General features: G+C 40.8%; 2 protein-coding genes across 2 annotated transcripts in view; one reads left to right on the forward strand and one right to left on the reverse strand.

The window, feature by feature from the left end:
- The window catches only part of LOC144340135 (uncharacterized), a 229,611-nt gene extending 225,383 nt beyond the window's left edge, over window positions 1–4,228 (reverse strand). The window contains exon 1 of the mRNA XM_077997931.1: window positions 2,931–4,228. Within this exon, the coding sequence (XP_077854057.1) occupies window positions 2,931–3,708 (778 nt within the window). The 5' untranslated portion in view covers window positions 3,709–4,228. The remainder of the gene's footprint in view (window positions 1–2,930) is intronic.
- The window catches only part of C3H21orf91 (chromosome 3 C21orf91 homolog), a 29,571-nt gene continuing 21,946 nt past the window's right edge, over window positions 3,165–10,789 (forward strand). The window contains 2 exon segments of the mRNA NM_001194344.2: window positions 3,165–3,242; window positions 4,224–4,357. Coding sequence (NP_001181273.1) covers window positions 4,231–4,357 — 127 coding nt within the window. The 5' untranslated portion in view covers window positions 3,165–3,242; window positions 4,224–4,230.

Here is a 10,789-nt window from a genome sequence, read left to right on the forward strand (position 1 = left end):
AAACAAGTCTCAAAAGAAGCAAGCTGATCAGCCACTACAGGAACAGCTTCCCAAAATGAATCTCAACCTTCTTTAAAAATTTAGACATTCAATCTATTGGTTTTTTAATGCTGGCATAACTAACACACGTTTAATGGCTTGAAATGACACCCATTTATTATCTCACAGTTCGGTAGGTAAAAATTCCAGTACAGCATGAACCAGTACAGCATGATTGGGAGATTGTTCAAATGAGCTTCCCAATCCATGCAGGCAGTTGGCTGAATTCTGTTCCTTACAGTTTTAGGACTGTAGTTCCCATTTCCTTGCTGGCTACCAGCTGGAGACCAGTGTGTACTCCTAGAGCAATGGTGTGTTAAGTCCCTCTCATGCTTCCAATCACTTCGACTTTCTCTTTGCTACATTTCTCTGAGTTTACTTGGAGAAAGATGTCTGGTTATAAGGGTTCATGTAATTAGATTGGGCTCACCCCAATAATCCAGGATAACCTATTTTAAAGTCTATAATCTTCATTATATCTACAAAGTCTCTTTTGCTATGTTACATATACATATTGAAAAGATCCAAGAATTAGGGCGTGGACATCTCTTTTTTTCTTTTTCTTTTTCTTCTTTGTCTTTTTTTTTTTTTTTTTTTTTTTTTTTTTTGAGACAGAGTCTTACTCTGTCACCCAGGCTAGAGTGAAGTGGCACGATCTCAGCTCACACAACATCCACCTCTAGGTCTCAAGCCAGTCTCCCACCTCAGCCTCCTCAGTAGATGGGACTACAGGCATGCACCACCATGCCTGGCTAATTTTTGTGGGGTTTTTTTGGTAGAGATGGGGATTCACGATGTTGCCCAGGCTGGTCTTGAACATCTAGACACAAATGATCAGCCCACCTCAGCCTCCCAAAGTGCTAAGATTACAGGTGTGAGCCCCCATGCCCCACTGATCCCCAGCGTTGGAGGTAAAGCCTGGTTGGGGAGCAGGGAGTAGGGAGTTGGAGCTTAGTTACGGATCCCTGATGAATGGCTTGGTGCCATTCTCTAGGGTATGAATCAATTCCTACTCTTAATTCCCAATGGAACTATTTTTTTTTTTTCAACAACAACAACAACAAAGGAATAAAATAAAAATAAAAAAAAATAAAGAGAGTGAGCTTGAAATCTCCTCCCCTCTCTTGCTTGCTCTCTGGCCACATGATCTCTGCACACACTGGCTCTCCTTTGCCTCCTATCATGAATAGAACCAGCCTGAGGCCATCACCAGAAGCAGATGCTGGCACCATGCTTCTTGTACAGCCTCCAGAACCATGAGCCAAATAAACCTCTTTTCTATATAAATTATCCAGCCTTGGGTATTCCTTTATAGGAACACATACTGACTGAGACAAGCAGTAAAAAAATCCACTGTTACAAAACATCATTGTGAATCTCAAAAACATACTGAATGACAATAGCCAATCACAAATGAACACACACTGCTTAATTCCATGGATATGAATTCTTACAACAGACAAAACTAAAGCAGTCATATAAATTAGATCTCATGTTGGAGGAGCTTGACCAGGAAGGAACAGAAAGGAATGTTGGGGCTGTGGAAATGTTCTGTATCCTCACTGGGGTAGTGGTTACTCAAGTGTATATATTTGTCAAAATTCATCAAATAGTGCTTTTAAAATGGGAGAATGTTATTTCTGTAAATTATTCCTTAAGTTATTTTAAAAAGCCAACAGGAGAGAAGAGTTTTAAGAATAGCAAGTAAACAATGTGAAATGCCATAGAAAGGAAGACGATCATGAGAATTGAAAAGAATTTGTTTCAATTTTTTAAATTTAGTGATTTTAGAACAATTTCATTGAATCACTTTAAAAGAGTCCTTTTTTAAAGAATCCCTTTTATTTAAAAGATGGGTAGACTCCAAGATGCAAGATATTTTAGTCGTAGTTACCTAGAATGAGAAATTCGAAGAGAAAAAGCTCAGGCTTTTCTATTTCAATTAGTGCATCTCAAACTTCGATGAACATAGGAATCTCCGGGGGGTCTTGTTAAAGTGCAGGTATTGATTTAGGAAATCTCGAGTAGGGCCTGAGATTATACATTTCTAACAGAAACCAGGTAATGTCAATGTTGCTGGTTCATCTACTAAAATAGGTGGCAAGGACACAGATCGCTCCTGCGAGGCACAGATGCCATCATTAGAGTGCTAATTTGGTCCAGAAGTTTCCAAGATCTATGGAGTCTATTCCTACCATCAGTTCAAGAATGCCTACATGTAGACTGACAGGCCAGCCCTCTTTCTATTTGAGTGCGACCAGAACACGCGCATATGATGCTGTAAAAAATAACATTGATCTTCGCTCAGTAGCCTTGGGTTCAATCCCCAGCCTGCTTCTAACCAACTGCGATAACCTGGGTTAATTACTCCTAGGCTGCAAAATGAGAGAACAGTTCCTGTTTCTCCTCTGTAGGTTCCCGTAAAGACTACAATAGAAAACGTAAGGGAAAGTACTGCATGAACCATACCCCCAAAACACCAGAATAGCTAAAATAAAAGTCAAGCAAAGAGTTTGAGAACCAAGCAGGACCTAAAAATAAGAGGTGGGGCTCGGGGTTTTCCCCGTGGGCGTTGAGGGATGTACCATATGGGGGGGACGCCCCACAACAAATAACCTATTTTAAAAGCTTCTGTATTTGAAATCATGCCTCTATCATGACACCTGAATATGAACTTTTCCTTCGTTAGTTACTTCAACTGGCACTTAACTATAAGTTCAGAGACAGTATTATGCTTCTTTCTCCTGAAGTCAAAGTGCCACCCACGCACCTCGCCCTTTCTCCCATCCACCCGCGGTTTTCCTACCCCCGCCGCCTGCGGCCCCCGCCCCGGGGCAGTAGTTTGCACTGTGCTGAAGGGAGAGGTGGAACGGATTCGTCTATCTACGCACCTCGACGAGGGGGGTGTGAGGAGCTACGTTCCAGAGAACGGTAAGAAACTCCGGCCAGGACACACGGAATCACCGGAGAACTCGAGGCGAAGGTGCGGCGTCGGTGCAGGAGTGGAGGGGCGGGCCCGTAGCAGCCCTGCGAGCGCGCAGTTGTGCCCGCGGCCGCGCCACCCTCCCCGCAGCCTTCGCGGGATGGCGCCGGCGGGAGAGGGCGGGGCCAGGCGCGCGGCGGCCGCCTCTGCTGCGGCCGGAAACAATAGTGGAGGAACCCGAGCCGCGCGGAAAGGCGGTGGTGGCCCGCGGAGACGGACGGTAAAGACCCCGAACCCCTGCTCCTGTCCCACCTGAGCCCAGATCCCCCGTCCCATCGTGCCGCCTCCTTCGAGTTCCGAGCCCCGAGGCCCCTCGCGCTGCTGCGCGCCAGGCGCCCCGACGGACGGACCGACGGAGAGACTGACGTGGGTCCGCGACTCCCTGGGGGCGGCCGCGCGCCCGCAACGCTGAAGGACGGGCCAGGACCCGGCTCCCCGAGACCCTGAGGCTGGGCGGGCCGGCCGCCGTGGCCGTCGGACGCTTTCTTCCCTCTGGGAGGAATCCCGGAGCGATGGGACGAGTCTCTCCCGCCCGCTGGGCTCCAGGGTGCCGCGGTTCTCCCGGCTCCGGCTTGGGCCCCTCCGGCGGTGCCTGGCTGGTACCGTGAATCCGCCGCTCGGCCTTCGGTGTGGTTGCCCTGGACACGGCGGGACGCCCTCCCCAGGTGTTCGGTACCCACGTGCATTTTGCTGCCGCCGACCTCCGTTCGATGCGAAGCTTCGCAACTCCGAGTTCGCGAGGCGCATCTGAGGTTCCCCCAATGGAAGTTAGCAAAGCAGTGTCCCGTGCAGGTCGTTTTTCCTGTTTCTCACAGCGTTAACTAGGTTGACAGAACCTGGTAGCTGAAGAGGCCTCGCTGCTAAGCCCTGTGTCTGATTATTCGAGGTTGGGGGACGAAGGAGGAGGACTAGAATGCCCGCAAACCTCTCTCCTTCAGGTCCCCTTAACCCAATCAACTATAGGACAAAATAGACACTGACATAGTGTCACCTATGGCCTAGTTTTAAGTTTTACTAGCTTTGTGTCTTTGCACAGGAAAAGTGCAATGTTGAAGTGCAAGTATGGCGATGCTTGTTTGATGGAGCTTTTGCTTTAGACGAGCTGAACAGCATCCTTGTTTCCTAGAAGTTCCCCGAAAAGGAAACTACCCCAAAGGCAGGTTCTTGAATTGTGTAACTTTCCTTTTCTGTTTCTTAATAGGGGCACTATGAACGAAGAGGAGCAGTTTGTAAACATTGATTTGAATGATGACAACATTTGCAGTGTTTGTAAACTGGGAACAGACAAAGAAACACTCTCCTTCTGCCACATTTGTTTTGAGCTAAATATTGAGGGTAAGCACACGGTGTAGTTTTGATTTTACGGCATGAATTTAATACAGCTGCTTTATCCTGGTTGTAAGGTAAAACTAAAATATCTTCAATGATTGGAAATTGTGCTAAATATGAATAGTGTAGAGATTTGTTAAAGATAAGGTTTCTGGAAATGAAGGTGCAGTTAACAGAGTTACGAATTTAAGAGAAATCTTTGTTTTTTAAAGACCCCTGGAACAACCTCATTTTTCCTAATACAGAAATAAGTATGAGTGTTGATTGGGAAACGTGTTTTCTGGTTTGAGAGCTTATTGAATTGTCAGATTTTAACAGACGTGTGTGTTTTTCATATTAAGTAACATAATTTTTTTATTCTTTCAAGCCTATTATGCAAGTATTTGAGTGAGATAAGCCCGAACCCTTTTCTTACCAGTATGATCTTATTATCTGGAAAAATATTTTAAAATTTTTAGATTAACCTCTTTTCAGTGATCACACACACTGTTAGTAATTTTTGAAAACTGGAAAGGTTTTTAAAATTTTTTAATGGTGTCCCTAAGATATATGAAGAAAAATTCTCCAAATCCAAAAAAAAAAAAACACAGCCCTCTTAGAAGGTTGTATTTGGGTTGGTGCAGTTAGTGTCGTCATATTAAAATTGATTTTTGGTTTAGATATTTATGAGTCATACTAAAAAAAAAAACTTAATATTCTGGCCTGTAATTTGAGTTTTGAGTTGTTACATATCAGTAGAGAGACTTTATTAAACCTCCAGATTATGGACAGTTTCAAAATAGTTATTTCCTTTTTTCTGAATTATATATTTGAAATTTTTCATGATCTTTATTTTCTGTTCTGTAAGTATGGGGTATGAAATGTTCTTATAGTTTTAAAAAAATATAGTGGGGGATTATATACCTTGAAATTCCTGTTAGGACTTGTTATTCAGAAATTATTATAGTCACCAAACAGTATGTGATGGAAGATTATGGATTTCTTGTGTATTACATAGAATATCTATAACTTTGGCTTTAATAAATGTAGTGATTATAGCTAATTTCAAAAGATGATATAACAGGAACAGCGGTGTAGTCCTACAATTTCAGCTACTCCAGAGGTTGAGGTGACAGGATTGCTTGAGCCTAGGAGTTCAAGTCCAGTTTGGGCAGCATAGCAAGACCCCATCTCTAAAAGAATAAATAAAAATAAAAGGATAACTTAAAAATAAGTTTATTTTACAGTACTTAAATCATGCTAGGGTTAAAATCTGAATTTATGTTCTTTGAAAATAGAGGTGGCTTGTATATTGTTGATACATTGTAGAATTTTAATTTTAGATGGGTAAAGACATTAGAAATTATCTAGTCCAACCCCGTATTTTACCTTTAAGGAAACAGCCAAAAAGTTGGACTGCCCAGGGTTGCTGTAGTGGTGATGGCAACCTGTTGTTATGTGCCAGGCACTGTGCTAAACCCCTTATGTGGATTATCTTATTTAACTCAAGATAGCTTTGGAATGACTACTGTCATTTTCTATTTTCAATGTGATAGAGCTGAAACTTGGAGACCTAAGAAATACAGTTTGAAGTCACACAGCTCATAACTGACGATCCTGGACTAAAGCTTGACAGTCTGGTTCTAGTATATGTAATCTTAATACCATTGATCTACTGTCAATAGTTATTTTATATCAATAGGGCTAATGTTCTAATCCTAATTGGTTATCCTTGCTATTCTCTCAGCCATCTTTTTCTAACCAGTGTTTCCTGGCAACTCATCATTAATGGAGTTCGTACCATGATCGAATTTTTCCACAGAACCCTAAATTTTTGTAATTGCTTTTCTAGCTTTTTAAAATAAGCCTTTTATCTGGTATTCAGTCATTGTATAGAGATTATACAGATATTTCCTCAGGTACCATCTCTTAACATTTCAGCTCTGATAATATCTCAGCATGTAAGCATGGAATAAGTCCTTTGTTTTTGAAATCATAGTTACCTTCAGTGTAAAAGACAATTCTCAATTTGAATTAGAACTGTTTCATTAATATTCTATGTATAGTCAAGGTTTTATATATTAAAATCCCAATTTAATCTTTGTAAGTAAAATTAGAATCAAATAATTTCTTCTCTATCTGGTGTCAGTTCTCAGCTCTCACAAATACACATTTTCATTTTCACTACAGTTATCAGCTAGTGTATTACAACTGTTTTGTTTAATATGAGATTATTGTAAGCCGGCGTGGTGGCTGACGCCTATAATCCCAACACTTTGGGAGGCCAAGGCAGGTGGATCACTTGAGGTTAGGAGTTCGGGACCAGCCTGACCAACATGGAGAAACCCCGTCTCTACTAAAAATACAAAATTAACCGGGCATGGTGGCACATGCCTGTAATCTCAGCTACTCGGGAGGCTGAGGCAAGAGAATCACTTGAACCCAGGAGACAGAGGTTGCAGTGAGGTGAGATCATGCCATCGCACGCCAGTCTGGGCAACAAGAGCGAAACTCCGTCTCAAAAAAAAAAAAAAAAAAGATTATTTTAGAAAAGAGGGAAATGAGCATCTTGAATTGCACACAATTTTAGTTTTTGTATCAGTATACAGGACTTTAGAAATCAGTGGGGGAAAAATGTCATAATAATTACATACTAGAAAAATAACAAGGTATATTTGTTGTCGGTAAATCTTTTAAAATGTTTTTGAAGTTTTCTTTCCTCTACCAAGTTCCCAACACAATGCCTGTCAATAGGCTAGAATGTAAGAGGGGCTTTTTAAAAATGACATTTAACTTTACTAGTTTAGTGTAAAGTTTTTTGTAGTTTGGGAGTATTGCAGTTACCTGATTTCTTAGTGTACTAATTGCTAACTTTGCTCTAAGACACTCTTCTCTGAGAAGAGGCTGAGTAAAAATAAATTCTCTTGAGGAATAATAACAGTTAAGCTAGTTTTGAGTCCATACATTTGTAGTAAACAATAGTAATATTTTCTACTTTTTGGATTGTTGCTTACATCAAGTCAACACTGGTTTCCTAATCAACTAGCCTCTTGTTTAAAAGCTGTGTGCATGCATACGTTTATAAAATGAAGACAAAGGAAGGAAGAAAGAAATAACAAAAGACAATCTAATCTTGTATTGTGGGCATGGCTCTAAGTTGGCTTTTCTCTGTGACTTTACAATGATGAAAAGGAAAGAGGAGCCTAAATTTTACGTACTTCCAAGCCACAGGTGATATGCTTTAAGGACCTGAGAAACGCACTCTGAGGACTCAGATATTTTTAAATGTTTACAAGGTTAATTTTTTTTTTAAACTGTTCTTCATCATTTGATATGGTTTGGATCTGTGTCCCTACCCAAATCTCATGTTGAAATGTAATCCCCAGGCAGAGACTGGTATTAGGTGATCGGATCATGGAGGTGGAATTCACATAAATGGGTTAGCACCATCCCCTCAGTGCTGTTCTCATGATAGTCAGTGAGTGAGTTATCATGAGACCTGGTTGTTTTAAAATGTGTAGCACCTCCCCCCTCACTATCTTCCTCCTACTCTAACCAAGTGAGGTGTTGGCTCCCTCTTTGCCTTCTGCCCTGATTGTAAGTTCCCTGAGGACTCCGCAGAAGCAGATGCTACCGTGCTTCTTGTACGCCTGCAGAATTGTGAGCCAGTTAAACCTCTTTTCTTTATAAATTACCCTGTCTCGGGTTTTTTTTAATAGCAATGCAAGAATGGACTAATACACCATTAAAATAAATTGTCTACTTCTCAGATTACGAAACAGATGCATAAACTTCCTAAATACTTACAGCCTGCCCTTGGCCCTAAGACACTATGAACTTTTTCATACATATTAGTGATCAAATACTCTAATATGCATCATAGTTCAAATTGCTAAAATCTCTAAAGATATTTAAGGACCAACTTACTACCATTCCCTAAGGAATGGCAAAGAGGAAGGCAGCCCAGGGTGGTTAGGAGCCAGTAATTAAACTCAACTGTAAGGTAACAAAGCCCAAAGTGAGACTTCAGCAGGAAAAGATCCAGGGTTTCAATACTGTTGGTTCATACTATGAGTTTTCATCTTGTGCCAAAATAGTGTATAAATAATTCTTAGAGCATTTCTCTCTTCCTATAATTGGCTTGCTTGCTTTTCCATAGAGAAACCCCGTCCACCCCCCCCCGGTTTTTTTTAAGCTAACTTAGCTTAGAACAGTTTAGCTTTTCTTCCTTTCTTTATGTTATTAAAATAAGGGTTTCACTATGTTGCTTAGGCTGGCCTTGAGCAATTCTCCCAGCTCAGTCTCCCAGGAAGCTGAGATTACAGGTGTGCATCACCTTACACCTGGCTAAAACATTTTTATAAGATTCGACCAATTCCTGTTATACAGGTTGAGCATTCAAAATCCAAAATGTAAAACTTTTTGACACCTACACGATGCTCAAAGGAGATGCTCATTGGAGCATTTCAGATTTAAGATTTTTTTTATTTGGAATGCTCAACCAGTAAGTATAATACAAATATTCCAAAATCTGAAATTTGAAACAGTTCTGGTTTCAGGCATTTCAGATAAGAGATACTCAATCTGTACCAAAGTTTCCAGTGTAACTTGGCCTTGCTAGTTGGTAAGTATGTATCTGGCTACTCTCTGTGTAGTACCTCTTGGACTACTTTCTCGATTAGTTCTTTCTAGGAACCATTCTAGGAGGAGACCCAAAGTCAGCTCCTTAGCAATCTTTCCAGCAAGAAAAATCCGTGATCTTGGCTACGTCATAGGTGAATTAGTGCCTGTGTTTAATCTTACTGTTCCTTGGTTCTCTGTGTCTTTACCATATACTGTTTGTGGTCAGTAGTCAGGGACCAATTTGAATCTCAATGTGACATTCTTGATTTGGTTTGGAAGTTTGAACTGGTTGTCTATTACTCAAAGAGGACATAAACTGTTCCTCTGTGTCCTGCTTCTGAGACACTAACATTTTTTCCACTTAAGTAAGGGTCCCCACCACTTGTGATCGGGAAGCTGTAAAGAGCTAGTTCAGTCTGGCATTAGCCTCTTTCTCATTTCCCATCCTGTAATGGCAAACATCATGTATTAACTAAAAGTTGCACTTTGAAGTATAAAGCCTAATGGGAATTCTGAACTTTAGCTTGGTGATCTTTAATATACTTATCTTAGTCTATTTTGAGCTGCTGTAACAGAATAGCTGAGACTGGGTAATTTATAAAGAACGCAGATTTCTTGGTTCTGAAGGTTGAGGGCCCTGCATTTGGGCAACGATCTTCATGCTGCATCATCCTGTGGCAGAAGGCAGGAAGTCAAGAGAGAGCTAAACTCACTTTTATAACAAAAGTGGTTTCTTTATTTTTTCTTTTTGAGATGGAGTCTCACCCTGTCGCCCTGGCTGGAGTGCAGTGGTACAATCTTGGCTCACTGCAAGCTCCGCCTCCCAGGTTCACGTCATTCTCCTGCTTTAGCCTCCTGAGTAGCTGGGACCACAGACGCCCGCCACCACGTCCAGCTAATTTTTTGTATTTTTAGTAGAGACAGGGTTTCACTGTGTTAGCCAGGATGGTGTTGATCTCCTGACCTCATAATCAGCCCGCCTTGGCCTCCCAAAGTGCTGGAATTACAGGCATGAGCCACCACACCTGGCCAAAAGTGGTTTCTTATAAAAGTTAATCTCAAGATAACTAACCCACTCCTACAATAATGACATTACTTCATTTATTTGGTCAGAGCCCTCATTACCTAATCACCTGTTAGACCCCGCCACCACACTGTTGCTTTAAGGATTGTTTCCAAAACATGAACTTTGAGGGACACATTCACACCACAGCAACTTGAAAGTAAAGGCTCAAGGTTAATTTTTTTTTAATCCTTAACTGCCTTTTAATATCACTTAGTTTGAACACTTTAAAAATGGCTCTGGTAGTAATACTTTATTTGAATAGGAGTAAGGATGGGTGAGAGTAAAAAGTAGGCTTAATTGGTGATTAGTTTAAATAATAGAATATTTTTATAGAAAAATCATTGAAACTAGGCTAACAATATCTGGTAAAGACTTGTGATTTAACTAACAACCCATATATGAGGAGCCAGTTTCCAGACTTTTATCCCTGTCCTAATGATGGTAGCCTCATTTTTTTTTTCTCCTGCCTAACTTTGTTAGGCTTTCTAGTTCTAAAGTCTAGGATGCGTTTAAAATTTAGATCACACATAAATTTTGGTTGTGAAGGATGTCCTCTGCAGCAGAGGAGTATGTAAGTTCATAATGATGATCTTGAGTGCTTTTTAAGTCAGTGATAAAAATAATGTTCTTTTAAATCAGTGATTTAAAGTTGAAAACAAGCAGTGTGTATAACCCAGAATATTCTATTAATAAGAATATCGTAATGATAAAATGATTTATTAGAATATATAAAAATGACTTTCTGGTTCAGAATCATAGTTCATTTATCC

Source organism: Macaca mulatta, chromosome 3 (genome assembly GCF_049350105.2).
Source record: "Macaca mulatta isolate MMU2019108-1 chromosome 3, T2T-MMU8v2.0, whole genome shotgun sequence".
Classification (NCBI taxonomy): domain Eukaryota; kingdom Metazoa; phylum Chordata; class Mammalia; order Primates; family Cercopithecidae; genus Macaca; species Macaca mulatta.